Consider the following 24,909-nt stretch of genomic DNA (forward strand, 5'->3'; position numbering starts at 1 on the left):
TTCTCAGATTCAGAAAATACACACAAAAAAACCAGAGAATATATACGACCACGAAGAAAAAAAATCTTTATTTCTTTTCTTATCAAGATACATTAAAGGATACAGAGACATTGGAATAAAAAACACTTGAGAAAAAAAGTTTAATTGTAGCATAATTCTTTCTCCAACATACAAAATTCTAACCCCTCTCCCTCAGATCTAACCTGCCCCCCCTCCCCCTCCCCCCCTCCCAAACCCACCCCATGAAGGAGAGCAATGTTCACATGTACAGTATTTTAACCCTCTCCACAATATGGAGTAATTACAAGCTTTAGATTTTATATAAAAAACACTGAAGTTTTCAATAGGCCAGTTTTTTTTTCTTCTTCTTCTTCTCAGATTAGTATTTGCTATGCATTTAACACTTCAATTTGTTTTAGAAACATTACAAAAGCCCACATTGGGACCAAACTTGCTTATAAATCCATCATGTAACCCGTTCCTGGCTGTAATAATTCACAATGCCTGAGGGAGAATGAGGAATTATAAATATCCAATTAAGCATCGATTTCTACTCACCCTTTCAGAACACATAAAAGGGAAAAAAAAAGATTCAAACCAAATCAACCCACAAGTAGACATAACTGGAGAGTCCTCTCACACATCATCATCATCATCATCATTATTATCATCCTCCTCCTCCTCCTCCTCCTCAAAAACATGACTTAAGCACTCAAGTCAATACATATTGCTGCTTTAGTAACAATATTATCCGACAACTAGCCCCCGTAACGTAATTTGCCTGTTTCATCCAAACCAAAAGCCAAACAGTCAATTGTCAAAAATGCTGTGGCCTAATCTAGGAAGGATCTAAAAGTATTGGTATGGGTGTCAACATGCACAGAGGGACATCTGAGAACGGAGATTTACATCTATGCTTTGTTCTGGTAGGTTCTCTAAAACAGCCCCGCTTTCACACAATAAGGGCCTTCAAAGCCAACGGTATTTCATTCTGACGGTCTCATACCATAGTAACCATAGTAACCCATTATCAATATCAATACCCACAACTGATTGGTTTTCTTCCAAACCTACACATGATGATCTCCTCTACCCTGTTCACCTACATATGCTTTCATAACTCCTCCTCTCTTCTATCGTTGTGTTGATGATACGAGACCGTTACACTTCAGCTGCAGCTCCCAGGTCTAAAACTAAATGCACCCCCCTACAAGTCTTAGAGAAAGGCTTACAGAGGTTTGAGAATATCTCTTCCCCCCACGCCCCCCTCTCTCTCTTTCTCTCTCTCTCTCTCTACACGGGTAGAAATGGCTGTAAAAGTGTGGCAATCAAGTGATGGGGAAACAAGACACAACTCAAAAGTGATTGCGACAACAATCAAGGAGTAAACAGAGCTTGACAGACAGTACTGCGACACCTAGTACGTTGGGAGAGGGGAGGGGGTCATCATCGGTATGTGTTCACTATCAAGCCCTCTCCAACATGATTATCAATGGGCTTTCAGAGACATGGATGGTGGTGGGGGGGGGGGGGTGACCTGTTCTCATTTCGGTGTGCAAGCGTGGGATCTTAACGAATAAGATTGTTTGGACTAACTTGACAAGTACGCTTTACAGATGGATCACACAAAGAACTCTGTTGCAACCTCCAAGACATATGACGGAACACGTGAGTGAGCAAAGTCTTCATCAAAATAGACCTTTCCAGGAAAAGAGAGACATGCTAAAGAAAATCCCTGCCTCATATAGCCCTCCCACCCCCCTCCCTCCCCCCCAACCCCCATCCCCAACCGGTGTCACCCCTCAAATGCTGCAAATATTTACACAAATAAGATCGACCTGGAGGAAAAAAATAAAGTGTGCTTTTTATCACCATTATTTCAGGATGAGAAATATTTTGGATTTAAATTACAGTTAAAAATATTTGCCAATAAAAAAACGGGGAGCAAAATAATAAGCAAAAAGCCGGAATAAAATACAACAAATCCCAAAGCCTGGTGTGTGTATGTGGGCGTATGGGTGTGTGGGTGTGTGTGTGTGTGTGTGTGTAATGAAGCTGTTGGTGTGAGTACTCATTGTAATACATGTGGGTGTCACTCAGGTGGGTGCATGCGTTTGAGGTGAGCACGTCAGCTTTTGGGAGGTAACAGAAGACAAAAAGAAAATTACAACAAGAGAAAAGACTACTGGTATGGCGTGCGCTGCCTAGAAGGTGATGCGTGTGAGTGCCCCCCCCCCATGTGTCCCAACGAGGGGACGGCCAGCGTGAGCGGCCCCCTCCCCCTCTTAGTCCTCCAAGATGATGGGCTCACTGGTGCTGGAGGGCAGGATGGGCACGGCCAGGGGCCGGGGGGGCAGGGGCAGCTTCACCCTGACGGGGAGGTGGGGTTTCCTGGCCGCCCGCCTCATCTCAGACTGGGTGAGGTGTTTCCTCAGGGCCCTGGAGGAGGAGACACACAAACACCATTGATTTACATCAGCGTTACAATTCTGAAACACTGCAGTCGCGAAACAAAGTCTGATAGAATGATGTATATATAATATAATATATTATAATATAATTATGTATACATGTTATGTATGTATGTATGTATGTATATATATATATATGATGCCTTATAATTAACACCAACACCCGTTGGATTGGTTTAGGGCCCAGTAGCCACAGTGCTTTTAAAACACCCCAGTTCTCTGAGACGAGGACACACCTGGTGTCTTTAGTGGCTACGAACACCACAGGGTTGGGGGCGTCTCCCTGGTTGACCTTCTGCCGCTTGATGACCGACTGGGAGGTGGTCCTCATGCCCGACGTGAACGGCCTCCCGTTGGTGGAGAACGGCAGCCCCGCAGCCTGGAACCCGCGTCGGGTCAGGAGAGAGGAACAGGGTGAGGGTTAGTGTGGCGGTAGGGGGAACTGAGGAGGCTGCGTTGGCCCGGGTTTGGCCCAGGATGTTGCACAGTGGAAGTGGAAGGGAGAGAGAGAGACAGATGGTCAAGCGGAGCTCACACTGACACACAGGAACAAACCGGTGTCAGTCTGTCCCTCTTTCTCTCTGCGGTCAGGGGTTGACGCAGACACAACCAGGATTTTACAGGGCAGAACAGAATACACTTATACGAAAAGATGAACAATTTAAGTCCTATAACCTTTACGGTTGAATTGACAACTTTTGTGCTGTGCTCCAATTCACTACCCTCCTCCTGCCTCCAGTTAGTGGAAGCATGGAACATTTAGTTCCTTATGACAGGCTGTTCCTTTCTGATCCGAGGGAAAAGTACACACATGTGCTCATAGTACAGGGGGAAGGAAGGGGTGGGGGGGTACTCACGCTGCTGTCGAAGGGCCTCTTCCCCAGCAGGCTGGAGCCCCCACGGGGCACGTTGGCCTGGTTGCGGTTGATAGGGGTGGGGGCGCCTCTGGGGGCCTTGAGCTTGAGCGGAGCCTGGATAGCTAGGGGAGAGAAGGACCAATCAGCTGCTCCGGCACAACTCCGCCTCGGATTTCAATCGAGATTTAAACAAATTTGAATAATAATAATAATCGAAACATAAACCCCAGTGAAATCATACCCAGTTCCTTCACTATAGTGACGAGGGACGGTCGCGGGATAGGCCGGTTCTTTATAGGGGTCTTCGTCGCTTTAGGGAGCCGGATCATACCTGAGATGGGAAAAGACAAGGAGTTATGCCATTCCTACATCCCAGTCGCTCCATTCAACCCAGTCAGATGAGGTGGAGGTCTCCCCACTACTGACCCACACTCCTGAGACACTCGGAAACAACGGAATCCTCTAACCTTACATTAGAACTTATTCCCTCTCTTTGAGCTGCTACTGTCATACGTCTTACAGTCACACACATTTCACCGGGCTTACTTGTCCTGATAACACCGTATTCAGAGTAGAGGCGTGGGACCGCTGTCCTAGATCCCTTAGGGGGCAATTGTTCCATCCAATACCTCTGCAATTCAAAACCCACTTGCTAGCACCTCGAGGAAAAAACGCCGCGCTTCATTCTGTCATCCGTGGGTTGTGTTTATCAAAGCACCTTTCAGTGCATTTTAAAACACCCACTAAAACATTTACACAGCTTTTAAAAGCAGCGAATCGCTGCCCATGAGAGCTTTGGTAGAGAGAATGTGTGATGAATACAACAAAGGCTTTGAAAGCAGATCCTTTTATTATTATAATAATAAATAAAAAAAATTACACCAGTTGGTCCCCCATTAAATACCTTGATATTTAAACAATTCTCTCTTCATCATGAGCTGATCTGCTATACTCTCCCTCACTCTAGTCCCACTTGCTCTCTCTCTCTCTCTCTCTCTCTCTCTCTCTCTCCATTCTCAGATTTAATATCCAGGGTTCCCACACCTTCTGAAACATCAAACTCAAGCACCTTTCAAGGACTTTCAAGAGTAAATTTCCTGAAATTCAAGGACCCAACACGGCATAGTTTGAGACAGAACTAGTTGATGAGCTAAGTAAAACATTTTTGAATATATATTTTATTTTTAGAGAGAGAGAGAGAGAGAGAGAGAGAGAGAGAGAGAGGGGAATTCAAGCACTTTCAACGACCCGTGTCTATTTTCAAAAACCTTCAAGACCTTGATTTCTTTTAATCAAATTCACAAACTTTCAAGGATTTCAAGGACCCGTGGGAGCCCTGAATATCGTCATTGCGCCCAGCGTGTAAACCGACCCCGTGCCTGTCCAATGGGCATGGGGGGAACACACTGCTGCACACCTTGAGGCCTAGATTTGAAACCCTCTGGAGAGTGAGCTGGTGTGTGTGTGTGGGTTTGTGTACTCACACTCGGCCTTGACGGCGTTGGCGTTGATGGAGGCGTAGGGGCGGCGGGCAGCCCTGCGGGGCTGCAGGATGTCCTGACAGACGCGGCGGGCGATGCGGGTCAGCTTGGTGGTCTGCAGGATGAAGGTCTGACGGTTCTTGGCCAGCAGCTTGGCGCGCCCCTCGCTCCTGGTGAACGGGGACAGGCCCTGCACCTCCCCACGGGTCATGTGACCGCGAGGGGTCGACTCCTGAAGAGCGGGGGGGGGAGGAGAAGGAGGAAGAAGAATAGGACAGTCAGATGGTGGTGAGAGAGGACACACGTCGTGTTTTTAACGATGGACCACAACGGTTAAATGTTTTTGGGGGATGAAAGCGAGGTTGACGAAATCCTGACGTACCGAGCCAGACCTGGTGGCGCCCTCTAGCTGTGTGGGGGTCTTCAGGCCTCCGTACTTCTTCCAGTAGATCCAGCAGGAGGCGCACAGTCGGCACTGCATGTTGGGAGGGCCCCAGGCGTACCACTGGGCTGACTGGGCGGCTGGGACAGAGAGGGACGGACGCACGTTAGACCGTCAGCAACATAAGCTTTCAAAATACACACACACACACACACACACACAGAGGCACAGACAGAGACACAGACAGAGACAGAGACACAGACACAGACAGAGACACAGACAGAGAGACGTACAGACAGGCGGACGGATAGACAGAGACAGACAGACAGAGACAGATAGACAGACAGAGACAGATAGACAGACAGACAGACAGAGACAGATAGACAGACAGAGACAGACAGAGACAGACAGCCAGACAGACTCACTGTGGCAGCTCTCGCAGCTCAGTCCCTTCTGGAAGCCGGCGGCCCCGTTCATCCCAGGCTTGTTGCCAGGCGCCATGATCTGGTTGGGGTTGGGCTTGGTGCTGGAGCGGACAGAGAGGAGAGGTAGAGAGGCATTAGGGTTTTAAATGTATATATATATATATATATTCATTATTATAAGTGCATTATCATCAGGGTCTCAACACCATATAAACAATATACAAACAAAACCTAAACTAGACAGGGACAATTCTTGTGGAAATTGTGATGTGTGCTTGCCCCTCACAGCCAGCACTCCCCGGCGAAGACCGCGTTTCTCTAGCTCACCCAGAGGCCGAGTTGTGGGATTTGTGTGTGTGTGTGTGTATGTGTATGTGTGTATGGGCCAGCCCCTTGCATCCCCTGGCGAAGACCGCGTGTCTGTAGCTCACCCAGAGGCTGAGTTGTGGGGTTCGGGTGTGTGTGTGTGTGTATGTGTGTGGGTGTGTGTGTGTGTGTGAGTGTGTGCGGGTCACCCTCCTGCACCCCCCGGTGAAGACCGCGTGTCTCTACGTCACCCAGGGGCCGAATTGTGGGGTTTGTGTGTGTGTGTGTGTGTGTGCGGCTGCACACATGTGTAACCATGTTCCAGATCTATGCGACATCTGTCTATTTTCCTGCCATAAACAGCCTTTGTGTGTGTGTGTGTGTGTGTGTGTGTGTGTGTGTGTGTTCCAGTGTTTCTGTAGATCTGTGGGACACCTGTTTAGTCCTACCAACACCCCTTTTATTGGCAGTTGGTGGTTGTCATGACCACTCACTGTAAAAGTCTGGTCAAACTGACTTCGCTAGGTGTCATACAACCGGCCAAAAATATTGTTTTTCAAATACTATGATATTTTTTGTGACAGTGCGAGTCGCTTAACGTATGGATGTAAAATGTGTCTATATTGACTCATAATTCTAGTCTGGAGAGCAAAAAAATATTTGTATAAATAAATATTTTTCTCAGTCTGTCTTCACTCTGTTCTGAACATTCCATCAATTGATTCCTATGGACATTTTGTGGAATTGTGGGTAAACCGTATTCCGTAATCTTCCACCGAGCAATAGGAACACGAGTGGGAACGAGCCGCACGTTTTGATGTCTACCTAGTGCCAAAATTGTGGGACAAGTAGCCGGGGCAAATTTTGCTATAATAATAATAAATAATAAATTATATGCACAATAACAATAAGTGTTGCTTGCTACTGCAAGCACACTAATAAGCATGTACACAGGGTACACAGACATATGGCCAGTGAGGATAGAGAAAGGTAGTAGGGGGGGGGGGGGGGGGGGGAGTGGCTACAGGCAGTCTACCAAGGTGGTTCTGGAGGTCAACAGTCACAGCGGTAGTGACGTGGACAGTGTGTCTAGTCTTCCACATCCACTCTCATACTCACTAGGTGGGGATGTACACCTGCTTCAGCTTGCTGTCAGCTTCTGCTGCCTTTAGTCGCTTCTGAAAGGAGGAAGAAGAATAGAACCCAAGTCACTAAAAAGATTCTGCTCATGGACAAAAGCCATCTAACTGGGGGGGGTATTCTATCAACATCACTAAAGGAAAATCCAGGCTCAAATAAGCCTGGATTTTCCTTTAGTGACGTTGATGGAATACCCCCCAGGTCATCCAGTGGTAAAGCCATGACAACCACTAACATACCATCGTCATGACAACCACTCCATACCATCTCATGACAACCACTACATACCATCTCATTGGTGGGCATTACATTTACATTATAGGCATTTAGAAGACGCATTTAGAAGACGCCTTTATCCAAAGCGTCTTATGAGTCATCTATCCACACGTCACTGTAAGAACAAGTCATCTCTGTTCAGGCCTGAGGCCATTGGCAGTCACAATGCTAGAAGAAGGAAGAATAGTTTTTGTTTGTTTTGTTTTTTACCTGCTGGATGTAGCGGTCAGTAGTCTTCCACATGTAGTAAAACTGAACCACGCTGGCTAAAGACTTCCATGGTAACTGTGAAGCAGAAACATATTGATTTGACTGTGATTCCGTGTTTTATGTTGCAGAACCGGAACCTGCTGCAAACCACGGAGTGGTCTAAAGAGTCAGTCTAAATGTAACACATTTTAACATCTGGAATGCCTTTTCCTGTATGAAATAAATGATATGAAATATTGGACGGATCAGAATAAGCCTCAACAACATGTAGTTGTACTACAAGGGGTATGGTTCCAAACACAATCCACACAGAACAGGGCACAATCATCGGTGTAACTTGAACAACCTTTTCAGGATGATGTGTTTGTGGCTACCGTGGGGGACAGAGAAACATACAAACTGGTGTCTTTCTTGCGGATGACTTTGTTACGCGGTTGAATTAGGAGACGGGACACATTAGGAGTCACACTTACAAAGTCCTGGCGGATGTCGTTGAAGTCTTTGCCGTACTTCTCCAGGGCCTCCTCGAACAACATGGCCTCCGAGGCGCTCCACTCCTCCATCTCGTCACGGCAGAGCACAGGCCCGCCCTGGGGCACCAGGGTAGACATGGCCTGGGCCAGGTCGTAGCCGTTCTTCTGGAGGGTGTCCATGGCATGGAACTACAGAGGAGAGGAGATGTTAGAACCAGGGTGTCCATGGCATGGAACGACAGAGGAGAGGAGATGTTAGAACCAGGGTGTCCATGGCATGGAACGACAGAGGAGAGGAGATGTTAGAACCAGGGTGTCCATGACATGGAACGACAGAGGAGAGGAGATGTTAGAACCAGGGTGTCCATGGCATGGCACTACAGGAGGGGGTGGGGGGCGTTAGGAATGCCAGAAACATTGTGATTACAGGTTTAAAAGGTGAAATGGTACCATACTTACTGGAGATATGTGCACATGCACTAGTTTCAAGTTTATTGTTACGTCACATTACACATTACGCTTCGGTTCCTGACATTGCAGCACAAGACAATAAGCATAATTCAAGATAAAAAGAAAAGTGACAATAGTACATAGGTATAACTGACAGTTGTTAGATCACTGCTTATTCTTTATCACTGTGTAATGCTTCAGTGTGTTCTTTATCGTTTGTGCATGCTTCAGTGAATGTGTGTGCATGCTTCAGTGTGTCTGTGTGTGTGTGTGTGTGTGTGTGTGTCTTACCAGTGTGTTCTTTATCGTTTGTGCATGCTTCAGTGTGTGTCTCACCAGTGTTGTGTATGGTTTGTGCATGCTTCAGTGTGTCTGTGTGTGTGTGTGTGTGTGTGTCTTACCAGTGTGTTCTTTATCGTTTGTGCATGCTTCAGTGTGTGTCTCACCAGTGTTGTGTATGGTTTGTGCATGCTTCAGTGTGTGTGTGTGTGTGTGTGTGTCTCACCAGTGTGTTCTGTATGGTTTGTGCATGCTTCAGTGTGTGTGTGTGTGTGTCTCACCAGTGTGTTGTGTATGGTGTGTGCATGCGTCAGTGTGTGTGTCTCACCTGTGTGTGTCTCACCAGTGTGTTGTGTATGGTGTGTGCATGCGTCAGTGTGTGTGTCTCACCTGTGTGTGTCTCACCAGTGTGTTGTGTATGGTGTGTGCATGCGTCAGTGTGTGTGTCTCACCAGTGTGTTGTGTATGGTGTGTGCATGCGTCAGTGTGTGTGTCTCACCAGTGTGATGTCTCTAGAGGCGGCAGCAGCGCTCATGTGCAGGCTGGGCTGGCGGATGGAGCTGCTGCAGTCCAGAGCTCGGGCGAACGTCCCCACGGCCCTGCAACACACACCCATCATCAAAACCAACTAAAACACACACAATGTCACACCATCCTTCCCTACACATGTAACCAGGAAACACTGCCATGGGGGCCGACGGCGAAAGGTGAACTTCCACCGGACGGCCACTAGATGGCGCTTCGACCCGCTAACTAACAAAGGGACGATTCACTGCATGCATAACACTAGCTCGGTTCCCTCCAAAAAGACAGAAGTATGCCCCGAACACTGTGTGAACTGCTTCTGCGCCACGCTACTAGACCGACTTAAACCAGGTTTGCTCGAGGAAGTTCACGACGACTGCTCAAATCAGTAGGACGGGAGAGGGGAGGGACACTCACCGTGCCACTACCAGAAACTGGTCTATCTGGGGGTCTTTGAGCTGGTTGTCAGGGTCCCACACCTTGGTCTCCAGCTTCTCCTGGATACGGGTGTCTGATTCAACTGGGAGAGAGGGAAAACGACAGAGATCGAAATCGTCATCAAGACATGTTTCTACGGCGACGATTCTAAAGCTTTTTCGGGGGGCCGTCGGGACACTGTAGAACGTTCTTCTGGACCCGTGGGATTTTTAACAAAGTGGTCAACTTTGCCACAGCCAGGGGTCTTGTAGCCTGTAGCCAGGTCCATTATGGACCATTTCGAACAAGTGAGAGACACAGAAGGAGGTGGATAGGTGGTGGCAGTAAAAAAAAGTATAAAAGGGAGAAAGAGATAAGAGGATGGAGAGAGAGGGGGAGTAGGTGTTTGAGAGAGGTGGGAATGGAGAGAGGGATGAGGGGGAGAAAGAGATAAGAGGATGGAGAGAGGGGGGGGGGAAGGTGTGTGAGAGAGGTCGGAATGGAGAGGGATGAGGGGGAGAAAGAGATAAGAGGATGGAGAGAGGGGGTGGGGGGAGAAGGTGTGTGAGAGAGGTAGGAGAGGAGAGAGAGGGATGAGGGGGAGAAAGAGATAAGAGGATGGAGAGAGAGAGGGGGGGGGAGAAGGTGTGTGAGAGAGGTAGGAGTGGAGAGAGAGAGGGATGAGGGAGAAAGAGAGAGAAGAACAGCCCGTCCTTCTGATTCATCGTCAGTGGTCTGCTGTCTGACCAGACTGAACCAGTACGGTTCACACCAACCACACAGGGGGGCGGAAAACACTCGGCACAAAATGTCAGGGTCGCGCTCTGGGAGCGTTAACATTTACGGTAAAGGGGGAAAAGGGCTCGTCTCGTGAGCGCTGAATCTGACTGCTCCCCCTGCTACTAGGAGACGAGGACCGACACATATCTGTCTGCCTGTCTGTCTCTGTCCATCTCATGCTTCCATACAATTCTGTCATTTAAGACATGTGACAATCAGGCTTTGGAACAGATGGTTGACTCCTCCAGCAGACTCCATTTTGGATTTGGGGGGCATGGGGGGGGGTGCGCTACTGCGACATGACCTCTGAGAGGGGGCACGTGTGTGTGTGTGTGTGTGTAGTCAGAGGGGCCACGTGTGTGTGTGTGTGTGTGTGTAGTCAGAGAGGCCACGTGTGTGTGTGTGTAGTCAGAGAGAGCACTATCAGGCTTATACGTTCATATAATCATTTGGAGAGGTCAGAGTTCATCCAACCCTCACCACCACCCACCACCACCCCCCCCCCCATGATCACCTTCCGCTAACTTCTCAGGGATCTCGGCCTGGTACTTGGAGCCCACCCGGATCTCTCCCTGGTCGGCCAGGAGGGTCTTCTGCACCGGGTCAAACACCAGGGAGTAGAAGAAACAGTCCTGTGGTGGGCGACAGAGAGGAAACACCGCCGGGGTGGTTAGGAACACAACGAGACCACCCCCGTTCTGTCAACACTCACCGGCTACGTTCCAATAAGGCCAAACCACTGTCAGTCCACTGTCCACTGTCAGTGATGCTTGGTAGAATAATGAAATGGAGAGCATTGCCTTTCTCAAGGTACTGCAGGGGTTAACGAATGGGTGAATAGCGCTAGTTGAATGTGAAGTCAGGTGACTGGGAGCAGCGGCTTACCTCTTTCTCTAGGTACCCGGCTAGGACGTCAGTTTCGTTTAGGAGTGTGACGTTACATTTCCCTCTGCAGAGGAGAAGGAGGGGGGGGGGGGGTCAAAGGAGGCGAAATAATAATAATAATAATAATAATAATACAGCATAATAATATCTTGGTTTTATATAGCGCCTTTCACGGAACCGAAGGACGCTTTACGAGTTTTACAGAAACAGAGTCAGATAGACAAAACAGAAAATACAGAGACAGCGACAAAACTAAACTATGGGCCAAAGGCCTTGTAATGACAGGCATTCAGGTCAACAGGGAATCTGCAACACACTGCCGAATGCTCTCAAGGATCTCTCAATACATCTGAACTGAACACTGAACAACCTTCTACTGGGAGTAGCAGATGTGCTGCTGGGCTCTGCTCTCTGACAGTTTTACCACGCGGCCGGTTTAACGGTTGGTAACGGCCCCATACTGACGACCGTTTTCCAGGTGATTTCTTTTCGGATTAATTGCGCGTGTGTCTGTCGGGATTCAAACGGTTAAAATGGTACCCTTGTTTGTAGCGACTGCTGTACGATAGGCTGCATGCCCCAGGAGAGGAACGCACACGCACAACACACACACACGCGCACGCACACTACACTTACCGTATGTGAGTCGCGGGGAGAGACTCAAACTGTCGAGACAGGAACAGTTCTCTATGCTTCAACTGGTGTTTCTGCTGTTCAGAGACGGCAGGCTGCTTGGACTCCTCCTCAAAGTCTCCTATCACACACAAACCAACAGAACAAACACGTATTAGAGATTACACACGCACACACACACGCAGAAGGGCACACGCACACCACATAATATGGGCTCTAAACCCAAGACAGGGACGACTCAATCACACGTTTCACAATTCATATCGTTATGCATCACAAGTAAAGTAGGAGGTTCTTTGCATAGCCATGAACCAACCCTATTGCTACAACTATATCTGAGTGAAATAGGCTACAGGCTATAGCTTATATCATTATGTAATATTATGACCTTTTTGTCAACCACACATCATCGTCTTTTCATCTACTTTTGTGTTCATCATCTGCCAGTTCTGCATGTTCTGTGACCTGGGACTATGTAACCACCACAAGACTGTGAATACATTTAATACTCCTTTTTGGAGGACAACAAACTACTCTACTCAAGAGGATGACCTAGTGTAGTCAATTATAGTCAATAAAAACAAACTACGGTATTTAATATTCTGGCCTAAAACACCCTGAAACAAGCCCTTGCTGATATAGAAACCCATTACTCCCCCCCCCCCCCCCCCCCCCCCCCACGCACACTTAGACATCAAAATGAGCCTGGATCCTATATATTTCAGCCACTAGATTGCGCATTCGTAAATTCAAGCTGGTGAATAATTTGAGAGAGAGGTGGAAGAGGGATCGAGCGGTGAGAGAGCTGGGCAGGACTATCGCTCGATCTCCATGGACTCCGCCCCTGCACTCAGCCACAGGAAACCCTGTCAGGGTTGGGGACGGGACCTCAGGCCACACCCCTTTCTGTTAACCCCTCCTGCCACCCCTCAACCCCCCTCCCCCTCCAGCCTCAACCCCCTCCCTCCCTCTCCCCCTCCCTCCCCTTGTCCGGCTAGTCCCTGCCAGACTAAGTAGGAAACCCTGTGCACCAAACCTGAGGCGCCCATCCCCCATCATGTATCCCCCCCACACACACGCACATAAAAAAGAAAGCATACACAAACACACACACACACACACACAGGGAGGGGACACGCAGTGGTGCTTAAACATGCACGCACACTCCTCCTCCTCCTCTCTCTCTCTCTCTCTCTCAATCTCCACACACACACACACACACACACACACACTTTCTTCCCTGACAAGACAGGCAAGAGTCAGAGTTAACCCCTCGCGTGCTGGGGCCCTGCGGGACACATCAAGGGCCTTTTGTTCTGAGCAGCGTGCCTGGGCCGGGGGATAAGCAGATAGGGGAGAGCTGCACTCAGACGAGGGGGGGGGGGGGGGGGGGCTGGAAGAAAGGGGGGGGGAGACTGGTGGAGAAAGAGAGACTGGGAGAGAAGCCCAGGTCTTCTAGAACAGGACACTGCTGAAGCGGCTCGTGCTGCTAAGCGGGAGGAGAGAGGCGTTCAGGGAGTGGGAGCCAAATGGAGACAGAGAGAGATGGCTTAGTGACAGTTCTGTGTAGCAGCAGACACACACACACGGGGGGCTGAGGTGACTGGGTCTGGACAGGGCCGTTCAGAGGACCCAGGTCCAGTTGTCGCCGTTTAGGAACGGAACCTCAGCCCCTCTTAGCCAGCTAAAAAGGGCCTGTGTCTCACCCCCCCGCCCCCACCTACCCAGCTCCCCCTGACCAGGCCTGTTCTGCCTAACCTTCTCCTTCACTGCTGCGGTTACTCTCCCCCGTACTACTGCCATAGGGAAGGATCCATGCTCAGAATATACAAGGGATATCTATCAAAGAATCCAAAATCCTTCTATGCAAAAAATAAAATAAAAATCACGCGTCAACGCACTACTACAACTCACAGAGATACTAATCCTCATCCTAGATACTGGGGATTGTATAAAACATGTGTTCCAGGTGGCAGCATTGACATCCATTTTGAGGTGTGCGTCTTGTGAATGTCTTTGTCTGTAGCACTGCAGCTCGGAACAGTGGGGTGGAGTGGCAGGGGTGGGGTGGGAGGGGTGGGGGCTGATGAATGAATCTGATCAGGGCTCTCGGTTGTCTGTGTCATTAGCACCCCCTCACTACCTCAAACACCCGCCCGCCCGCCCCCCCCCCCGGCCTCATCATCAATGAGTGGCCAGTCACACAACTGGATGTGCGAGACATTAAAGGGACTCCCAGAGGACACTGTTCAGTGTTCCAACACTCTGCAGGACTGCACCACTCTGGCCGCTCCGGTGACTGGCCACTATCCATTTCACAGCCTGTCACCACCACTCAACTGCAGGTTGGTGGTCTTTGTTGTCTAAATAGCCGTGAAATATACTAATAATTTGGTGAAATAAGCGAGAAAATAAACCTTTTTAATCGGAACCAGGAAGTAATAGTCCAGATCATGAACATCCTAAAACGTCCACAGTGCTTTGTGCCTCCCGGCCAGCAGCGGAGGGGTGTCTAAGCAGAGACCAAGTTATTTAACACAAACGCTTACGCCACTCTGGGCAAAACCCTCAAACTAGAGATGCCTTGCTTCTGATCTACACAATGTGTTTGGAAGCTGTTTTCATATGGTCACATGTTCGTAAAGTCATAGTTTTTGAGAAACTGTAAGGTGTGTTAAATATTATTTGACACATTGAAAGGGCCGCATTCAATGACAGTGCCCCTCACCCCCATGCAAAACTAGCTACAATACAGTTATGTCTGGAAATATTTGGACAGTGATGATGTCCATAATTTTGGCTCTGTATGCCACCACAATGGAAGTGCAGACTTTCAGCTTTAATTCAAGTAGTTGAACAATATAATATAAAAATAATATAATAATATAAATATTGTATGAAACGTTTAGGAATTGCAACCGTTTTTATACAGTCCCCTATTTTCAGGGGCTCAAATGTAATTGGACAAACATTTTCACTTTTAATACTTTGTCGAGAATCCTTTGTAGGCAATGACTGCCTGAAGTCTGGAACCCATGAATATCACCAAATGCTGGGTTTCCTCCTTTGTGACGTTTTGCCAGGCCTTTACTGCAGCTGTCGAGTTGTTTGTTGATGGGTCTTTCTGCCTTTAGCTTTGTCTTCAGCAAGTGAAATGCATGCTGCAGGATATTCCACTTTTTTGCCTTAAAAACTAATTGCTCTTGTGAAGTCTTCTCTTTTTGGTAGACTTGGACAATGATGTGCCTACATCCTGGAGACTGTTGTGAAGGAACCTTTCTTCACCATGTAAAGGATCCTACGATCATCCACCACTGTTGTCTTCCATGGACGTCTGGCCCTTTTTGTGGTGCCGAACTCACGAGTGCGTTCTTTTTTTTCTCAGAATGTACCAAAGTGTTGATTTGGCCAATCCTAATGTTTCCACTATCTCTCTGATGGATTTGTTTTTGCAGCCTAAGGATGGCCTGTTTCAGTTGCATTGAGAGCTCCTTTGACCACGTGTTGTGCATTCACAGCTTTCAGTGTTCACAGTTTAACAGCTTCCAAATGCAACACTTTTGCCACTCAAGAGTCTGTACTTATTCTTTATATAACTGTAGCTGTCGGGAACTCCTATTTTCTAGACTATAATTTAGAGTAAACAGTAATTAATAGCCAAGTGCACACTGTGATTTACCAAAATTAATCCTACACACATCCTGTAGTAATCACTAATCTGCATTTTCCAATGCTATTGGAAAGTGCAGCACCTTCATCTGATAATCAGTTTGATTCTTTTAGCATTTAGCTGGGCACAGACCAAATTAATGTCACGATAAGCTCTTTGTCAAAGCGGAAAACGCAAAAGCTGCCAACTGATGAGTGTTCTATTGTTATAAGACAATAAAGTACAATAAATAAAACGGATTAAAAAGAAGGAAGACATGTATAACTGCACCATACTAACCCTTACCTGTATAGTAGGCATCCACACTCACAGCAGTTTTACATCAAATGAATGTGTTGTGATGAACTGTCATACCAATAGGTACAATGTCAATATAATATAAAGTATGTGACCACCAAATGATGGCATAACTACACTTTAATTTGGAAAAGGTACAATAGGGGAAATAAGTATTCAACAGATCAACAATGTTTTATTCAATATATTTCCATTGCAGCTATTCACATGGAATTTAGACTAGACATTGATATTAACTCAATAAAACAAAAGAAATTGTAACATTCCATGAAAAAAGCATATGTGCAATAAAGTGGAATGACACAGGAAAGAACTATTGGACACAGTAAAAAAAGCACTAATCCAGTATATGCCACTCATAAGTTCTCCTACCTGGGCTAATTAGAATCAGCTGGGTTAGTGCATGTTAGTGGGGAAGTACCTCCACTCTTTGAAAAAGGGTTTCCCACCTCGGAATGCAAGTAAGCAAATCATTTGTCACCAAGCTTTCCTGCAAGAAACGTCTCATGATGGGTACAGGAGGTCCTGGAAGGATGTCTGACTGGGCAGTCAGAAGGTTAGTCAGAAGAGTAGCCCAAGAGACAAGCACCATTCGAGCAGAGCTCCAGAAAGACGTGGAAGCAGCGGGTACAGTTGCCACAAAGAAAACAATAGGCAACGCACTCTACCACCACTGTTACTGAACACTACTGAAGAAAGGGCATGTGCTCGACTGAAGTTTGCTACAGAACATTTGGAGAAACCTGTACATTATTGGGAGAATGTAGTCCGGTCAGACGAGACAAATCAAACTTTTTGACAACAATACGACAGAGGTGGAAGCATCATAGTAGGCGGCTGTTTCTCTTCACATGGTACTGGTGGAATACAAATTATCAACGGGAAGATGAATGGAGCCATGTACCGGGAGATTCTTGAGAAGAATGTGTTGCCATCCACCAGGATGTTGAGGATGAGACGCGGGTATTCCAGCAGGACAACGATCCAAAACATACTGCTGAAGAAACTCTCAATTGATTCAAGAGGCAGAAAATAAAGGTGTTGGACTGGCCTGGTCAATCGCCAGACTTAAATCCAAGACAATTTGTAGAAAGAACTGAAGATCAAGATTCACCAGCAGGCCCACCAGAATCTTCAAGACTGTCTGTGTTGAAGAATGGGCCAAAATCCCACCTGATCACTGTGAGAGATCAGTTTGTTCTTACAGGAAGCGTCTTCAAGCTGTCATTGGAAACAAAGGCTTCTCCTCCACCAAGTATTAAATACATGTCAGTTAGCGTGTTCAATCCTGTGTCATTCCCCTTTATTGCACATAACTTTTTTTTATGGATTTATGGATTGGAGTGTAACAATTTCTTTAGCTGAGACATTTACCAATGTCTGGTCTAAAGTTCATGTGAAGAGCTGCAATGGAAATATGTTAAATAAAAAAAGATGTATGTGTTGAACACTTATTTCCCCCACTGTACATCAATACATTGAAAAACATGTTTTTTTTTGGCGAATTAATAATTTAGACTGATCAATAAAATAATCGACAACAAAACAACTGTTAGTTATCCTAGTATGTAGACATTATTGAGCAGTGGAGAGGTGGTCAGAGTCAGAGATTCAGAGGTGAGACGGCTGTCACTCACTTGCGTTGCTGTCAGCCAGAGTGTTGAGGTTGCCCGAGATGTCCCGCCTCCTGAACAGACACACCACCTTGGCTTCTACGTTCCCATTGGCTGTCTGAGAGAGACATGGGAGAAAAACAAAAGCGGTACATATACAGGGGGTCGGCACTTCCAATAGCAACAATTTCACCATATTCATTAAAGGGCATGCCCACATTCACAGACTTCCTATCTATGAATGGATTTTGGCCATCTCAGAAGTATGAAATGTACGCTAGAACTTAACACTGGGGCTGAAAAGACGATGGGAGTTGAAAGAACCTTCATTACCATTGGATTAACCGCGATCTGGAGAGAGAGAGAAAGCAGAAATCCCAAACCGAGGCCTCTAACACTCATATAGAAATCTATTCACTTTCATCTACTCCCATTAGCAGAAATATGGGATTCCTCCTGGTGCTTACTACAACCCCTTCCATGTAAGAGTGTTACATAAATGAGCTTAATCCGTTGACTGGCGAACAAGCCTGTGTCATACACTGCTGTGTTATGTAAGTGGGTCTTGCACCGGCATCTTGTCACAGGCCGTGAATGCTGAACGCACTGCGCCCCAAGAAGAAGGGAAGTGGGCTACAGACAGAACCTGAGACAGGTGTCATCATCCCAGGGTAGAGGGATGAGTGTCATCATCCCAGGGTAGAGGGATGGGTTAGAGTAGACAGAACCTGGGACAGGGGTCATCATCCCAGGGTAGAGGGATGGGTTAGAGTAGAGACAGAACCTGGGGTAGGGGTCATCCCAGGGTAGAGGGATGGGTTGTAGAACTGCTAGCAGGTGAGCAGTGATAAAGGCACCATAGCCTGACAGCGTCAGAGTGAGTGTTATGTGAACATATTGAATCAGGTTAGATGATGAAAGGACCGATTCACCAACCTTGTTGAGCTCTTCTATCCTGCGAATCAGGTATGGGTTGCTGGAGGAATTTTCGAAGTACACGTAATCTGGAAGGGAAAGAGGGAAATACAAATAAAACAAAGTGTCAACTTTGGGGCAGGGGGACGGGGTGGGTGCGACTTTGAACGTGACCTCTTTTGTTATCATGAAGCATGTTCAAAGGAAAATCCTTGTTGTGTTTGTGTGCAGTTTGACTCTGGTGGAGTCTTTGCACAGTCAATTATTGATATGACCAAGGGGGGAAACCCACTAAGAGTCGTTATGACATCAAACATGGCTCAAGTTTTCATTCAGCAAACTTTGCACAACACGTCCTCCTGTGTGTGAATGCCGTTTCAAAGACAAGTGAGACGATATTCGTTTCGAAAACTCGATTGGCATACAATAGACTGCTGAAACCTAACTCCTATTAACTTCACTCATACCTCATGATTCAGTGACATCATTTTGGCTGCTTTGCTTTTAGCGTGAGGCCTCCTACTCAAATGTGACAAGAGATGATGTCGTATCAATCCACTCACATCTCTGGGCCTACACTCCTGGCTTACAGAGATGGCTATTCCATTGCCTGTTGAAACCCTAGTGACCACACAACACATCGACCCCACTCAGAACATGGACAACATTATAAAGGCCGTGGAAAACCCCTCAGCAGACACAACAAGCTCACTAAAGTGTGTACTTGTGAATTCATTCTGACCGTTGTAGAACATAAGTGTTTCTGTTGTTATGGCAGATTTTCACAGAACCGAACTCTCATTTCACCACTTCAAAAAACAAAAGACAAAAAAGAGGATTTTGTTTTTGCCATCATGTGAGATCGAAATATTCATTACCAGTCAAGTGGAAGGCGACCCAAATGTGTGTCTGTTTAGGGGTCATTTGCAGGTCGTGGAAAAGGCTGCGGGGCCTTCCGCATAGCCCTTAACTACGCGACTGTCAGATGAATAAGCATTAGGCCAACTCTCTGTACATGCAGATTCATCTACAAACAAAGGGAAATAATCTGACGGCATCTTTTAACTGGTGCTCCCTGACAACAGGCAGAAAACAAACTGTCACTTTGTATCTGATCTCCTACACACAGGAGACACCAACTTTCAGATGGACATCAGCGTTGGCTTACGTCACCAGCAAGGGGAGGCAGGCGGAAGTAAGAAATCGGAGGACATGCTCATTGTCATGCATGGAACGAAATGAGAAATAGCATCACACGTGTGGAACCATCCATTTGATGCGGGACAATGAGCCCGTCCGACTTCTACCTCCGCCAGCCTCCACTGATCACCATGCGTCATCGTATTTCTAAGGGGGGGGGGGGGGGGGACGACGACACACAGACACGCAGGAAACACGGAGCACATCTCCTGCTCTACTTAGCCCGGGGGGGAGAAGCATCACGCAGTAGGTTCAAACTCCCTGTGGACGACAGAGGAGGAACGCTCCGCTGGCGTTATGTAACTCCAATTGGGATGGGAATCACACTTCCATCCGTTTGACATGTCTCTGGCTCAGGAGAAAAGGGGTGTCCGCACGGTCATGCTTTTCTCTTATTTTGTATCCCCCTTTCGCCCCCCCCCCCCCCCCCCCCCCCCCCCTCTCTGTGTGTGTTTATCCATGTTCTCAAGTGTGGCCCAGTGGGACAAATTAAAACACGGAGCCTCTTCCACACCAGGAGGATGCCAGGATCAGCGAGACGGACAGGGAGCGGGGCTAAAGCGGCGCCTGGCCGATCAATGGTCCAGGGGACGGGTCTTTTGAAGGGGATCACAGCCTGCCCTTCTCAAAAGGCACCTCAGACAACGCATGGTTGTCAGAATTAACTAGGCTTTGGTTTCCAAGGTTCAATTTGTCCCTATTTGAATATGAATCGTTCAATGTTTTTTTTTTTTTATTATTACTTTTTTTTTTATCTCTGCTTGTTGTCAACATGCAGCATGAGTGGCTGTGTGCTAGGGACACGGCAGTGAAACCTGAATTAAGGAAATGGAGGGAGAGCCCTCAGAGTAATCTCAGGAGAGAATCATCCGAACCTACAGTACCTGCAAGACAACGTATGGGGGGGCCGTGTAATTACTTACGAAGCTAGTATATAGACTAGAGCCATGTATAACACGAGGCATAGACCAAGTCTGACAATCAAATGTAGGCCTAAGTTCTAGACTAGCTTTATCACCATGTACTGTTCAGAGACTCACACATAGGACCTGCACGTGCACAGCTTACAACAACCAAGACCGTCACTGATTCTCTCAGCCTCGTTTACGGCATTAGCCGATTCACATCCTCCGGCATGACCAGTGGCGTTGATTCACTCCATGAGCCCCAATCTGAAATATACATCACCACCGTATGAAGGCTGTCGATTGAGTCCTCTGGCTATAAAACGGGACCTAGACGACGCTGTTCAATTCACCCCAAAACACAAAGATCCCCTTTGTAGAGGATGTCTAATAACTGCCTGAACTAATATATTGCAAAAAAAAAAACTCTAATAGCCAAAATGATTTTTTAAAAATTATTATTATTTCCAAATGGTTAAGAATTTAGTGTCATGTCCCTTCTGAGCGGGAGTATGAACAGCAAACAGGAGGTAACTGTCTGCCTGTGACAGAATCATTCCAGACAATATTGAGTGAAGTCACATGAGTAGCCGACATCTTTTCAAGGACTCTTCAGCCAGCAGAAGCGTGTGCTGTGCTCTAATATCACTACACTAAGATATCACAAGTGGCTGAACGGCACGATCTGTCTAGTCCTACAGTCAAACACACCACAAACAAGTTTCTTGCAACTCCACACTACACTAGAACCCCTCAACTGAATTCATCTGCCGCTCTTTCAATTATCTAGTCACATTCTGATGGTTATGGTGCGCCTCGGCTCTTGGCTAAAAGAAAGCGTTGGAACAACAGACTGAGGTTGCCTTGTGTGCACGCTCTCAGGACAGAATCATGGGGGGGGGCGATGGTGCACGGGTTAATAATAAGTATTTTGTTGCACAAGGTGCTGAGAGGCAGCATTGGGGGGCAGCATTGGGGGGCAATGACGATGGGGGGGGGGGGGGGCAGGCCTAGTCGACATGCCGGTGGAGACACCATCTGCAGCGCCATGCTACACTGTCTCAAGGCCAAGATGACCGAGGGAAGTCGAGGGAGCAGGTGGGCGCGATAGCAACTAAATGGCTGATACTGAACTTGCCCTACTAACATTCTGCACCTGAAACACTGTCCGTCAAAGCTGGTGGCATCAACGTGCTAATGTGGACAACCACAGTTGCACTGGTGGAAAGAACAGGTCAGACTCGTCAACATCAGCCAGCCGTACGAGATTCCAATACCCCATACCTATATCTGGGCTGGGGTCTGTCAGCTAACTATAATGGAACTTCACATACAACTTGATTTCAGTGCAACATTGTAACTATCACCAAATGTAACGCGTTGCACTCATTCCAAAGGATGCTGAAATGTTCACTTGTGTGAAAGGACTGCCTCGTGCTGTAAGTAACCACAACAATGCACCTAATTATACATTTTCAGATTCCAGGGGGTTAATAAATAATATCTATTCTATCTATGCTGATCGCTCATGTAATACAACTCATAATAGGCTAACACAAAAATATTGTTAAGACATCATTACCTACCATTATGGTTTTGTCAGTAATGTTTCAATCCAACGGCTGTATATTGTGGGAACACTAAAATTGCACAAGCACTTGTTTAGCTACAGGGGGAAGAAGGCAGCATCTTTGACACTGCACTGTTTAATAACTGTGACCTAAATACAGGCGTTCTTCTGGATTCTTACAAAATGATCAAACAGCCAGGGTGTCTCTGACTGAATGTTCACTGGGCTGATCATCCAAAACACTGTCGCAACCAAAGCGAGACACTGAAACATGTGAAACAATTACAACAATGTAACCACAAAGACAGATGCTTATGACGAGCCTTCACGACAACCGTTAGCCTGTCATTTTGACATCCAAATACAACAAATACAGCTACCAGGACCCCGGGGACTGAAGCTACCAGGACCCCGGGGACTGTAACTACCAGGACCCCGGGGACTGAAGCTACCAGGACCCCGGGGACTGAAACTACCAGGACCCCGGGGACAGAAACTACCAGGGCCCCGGGGACTGTAACTACCAGGACCCCTGGGACTGAAGCTACCAGGACCCCGGGGACTGAAACTACCAGGACCCCGGGGACAGAAACTACCAGGGCCCCGGGGACTGTAACTACCAGGACCCCTGGGACTGAAACTACCAGGACCCCGGGGACTGAAACTACCAGGACCCCGGGGACAGAAGCTACCAGGACCCCGGGGACAGAAGCTACCAGGACCCCGGGGACTGAAGCGACCAGGACCCCGGGGACTGAAACTACCAGGACCCCGGGGACTGAAGCTACCAGGACCCCGGGGACTGAAACTACCAGGACCCCGGGGACTGAAACTACCAGGACCCCGGGGACAGAAGCTACCAGGACCCCGGGGACAGAAGCTACCAGGACCCCGGGGACAGAAGCTACCAGGACCCCGGGGACAGAAGCTACCAGGACCCCGGGGTCAGAAGCTACCAGGACCCTGGGGTCAGAAGCTACCAGGACCCCGGGGACAGACTGACCCCAAGGGGTTGAAGAGGAACGAGAGGGGGAAATCCTCCCGGCTTAAGCTGGCCATCTTGCAACCTAACGCGCACGTTTACCGGCTTTTTACACGCACATGAGTTGTTGTAAGACTCATAAATGTTTCATTTCCACGGCAAAACAAACAATACACAACGAGGGTTTAGTATGCATGTCATAGACTCGTGTAGAACAGTTGGGGAGTCTGAATATGTCTTCAACCAGGCAACAACTCTGCTGCTTCTCACTCCAATGTTAAATTGCAGCTACGACTGCTAAGCTAAACTAGCTAGATGAGTGTAAGGTTTGCGTTCGTAAAGTCGCCCCGAGAGCGCCGGAGCGCACACTGGGCTCGACGTCATAGAGAAACCGAGTCGTTTGATTGGACGAGAGGCGTTCCACGAGTGCCGATCGGATTTCCTGAGTGACTTTACGAACGCAGCCGTAATGATATGAGCCATGGGGGGGTTTCGTTTCTCTCCTCTGCTAGCTTAGCTTAGCTGTTAGTGACAAGACGGTAGTAAACAAATAAAACCATGTGTCGGTGGAACTTCACGATACTAAAAGTCAACTCGTATCAACTCGCTATAATATAATATATTAAATATGAATATGATATATAATATCCGTCTTGTGATTTAGAAGTCGACAAGCTAAAGTCGTTAAAAAATAATGACGGCTAGCTTTGGCTACGTTACGTTACATTGGGAGGGTGCGCTCGTAAATTCGCTCCGGAAACCTGATCAGCACTCACGGAACGCCTCTCGTCCAATCAGATGACTCGGTCGCTCTATGACGTCGAACCCTAGCGTGCGCTCCGGCGCGCTCAGAGCGAATTTACGAACGCAGCCCCCATAGCGTCTCTAGCATTTAACCGGCTAGCGGCTAAAGGCTCTGTTCTGACATCCATTGATTATTATAATAATAATATAATATTTATAATAATAAATAAGATATAATCATAAAAACGAATAATGTAACAATTATATTAGAATTTATTTAAATAATCTATAATTCATGTAAATAATAAAATAATAAAATAATGAGCTATGCTAACAAGCTAAGACCAAGAGCTAGGCTAAGTTAGCCGGCTAACCATCACGTTGGGGGGGGGGGGTCCTCTTCTTCAACATATAAAACAGGACTCACCTCCAACTCGGTACATGTTGGCCGCCATTCTCTCTCGTCACCCTCCGCAAACACCAAAGTCCCCGGGGGTTCCCCCTCTCCCTCTGTGCGTAAAACAGTAATGTCGCTCCGGAGCTTATCTGATCTGATCCCTGGGTGTACCACCGTAGCCCCTCTCCTCCCCCGCCGCGAGACAAAGCCGGGACCCGGCACAGGCAGCGAGGCTCTGGCGGGTAAAAAAAAAAAAAGTTGAAAGTTTCCGACGTTCCGATGTTTCAGAGGTTCCCCCCCAAAAAATGTGCGTCTTTTGTTTTCAGTCCCGAGAAACGACCTCCTTCCTCCCTCTTCTTCCTCCTCACTCACTCACTCACGCATTCACACTCGCCAGGCGTGCAACACAGCACACAGCCCTGGATCCAAGCTAGCCTGTCTCTCTCTTACTCCACTCTTCCTCCCATCCTCCGCTCCCAGCTTCATCCTCCTCTTCTTCACCTCTCCGCTCGGCTCACACACACACGCACACACATACACACACACACATACACGCACACACAAACTGGCCCCCCTCCCCCTCGGTCGCAGACGTCATCTTCGGAAAACTGACGGAACACTCCGAC

The 24,909-nt window shown here is 47.6% G+C and overlaps 1 protein-coding gene across 2 annotated transcripts; it reads right to left on the reverse strand.

The window, feature by feature from the left end:
- Nucleotides 1-1,803: 1,803 nt before the first annotated feature.
- On the reverse strand, nt 1,804-24,458 carry mta2 (metastasis associated 1 family, member 2). Of its 2 annotated transcripts, XM_080544360.1 has the most exons (19): nt 24,314-24,458; nt 18,507-18,574; nt 17,904-17,921; nt 17,595-17,688; nt 11,994-12,111; nt 11,358-11,421; nt 10,987-11,104; nt 9,693-9,795; nt 9,250-9,349; nt 8,022-8,210; nt 7,549-7,623; nt 7,042-7,100; nt 5,617-5,717; nt 5,192-5,331; nt 4,813-5,041; nt 3,570-3,659; nt 3,329-3,450; nt 2,708-2,850; nt 1,804-2,439 (listed from the first exon to the last, which is right to left on the reverse strand). In XM_080544360.1, exons 1-19 carry the CDS (start codon nt 24,339-24,341, stop codon nt 2,286-2,288), a joined length of 2,013 nt encoding a protein of 670 aa, XP_080400486.1. In that variant the 5' UTR covers nt 24,342-24,458; the 3' UTR covers nt 1,804-2,285. The 2 variants fall into 2 exon arrangements, with proteins under 2 accessions (XP_080400486.1, XP_080400487.1); XM_080544361.1 differs by lacking the exon at nt 17,904-17,921.
- Nucleotides 24,459-24,909: the final 451 nt, after the last annotated feature.

Source organism: Nansenia antarctica, assembly GCF_963989245.1.
Source record: "Nansenia antarctica genome assembly, chromosome: 13".
Classification (NCBI taxonomy): domain Eukaryota; kingdom Metazoa; phylum Chordata; class Actinopteri; order Argentiniformes; family Microstomatidae; genus Nansenia; species Nansenia antarctica.

Bases quoted from the DNA above. Each gene is read 5' to 3' on its own strand.
- mta2 (XM_080544360.1), bottom strand. From the start codon at position 24,341: ATGGCGGCCAACATGTACCGAGTTGGAG. The intron at 11,105-11,357 runs GTAAGCCGCTGC...CGCCCACCACAG, and splicing joins CCGGGTACCTAGAGAAAGAG to GACTGTTTCTTCTACTCCCT. The intron at 3,451-3,569 runs GTATGATTTCAC...TCTCTCCCCTAG, and splicing joins CACTATAGTGAAGGAACTGG to CTATCCAGGCTCCGCTCAAG.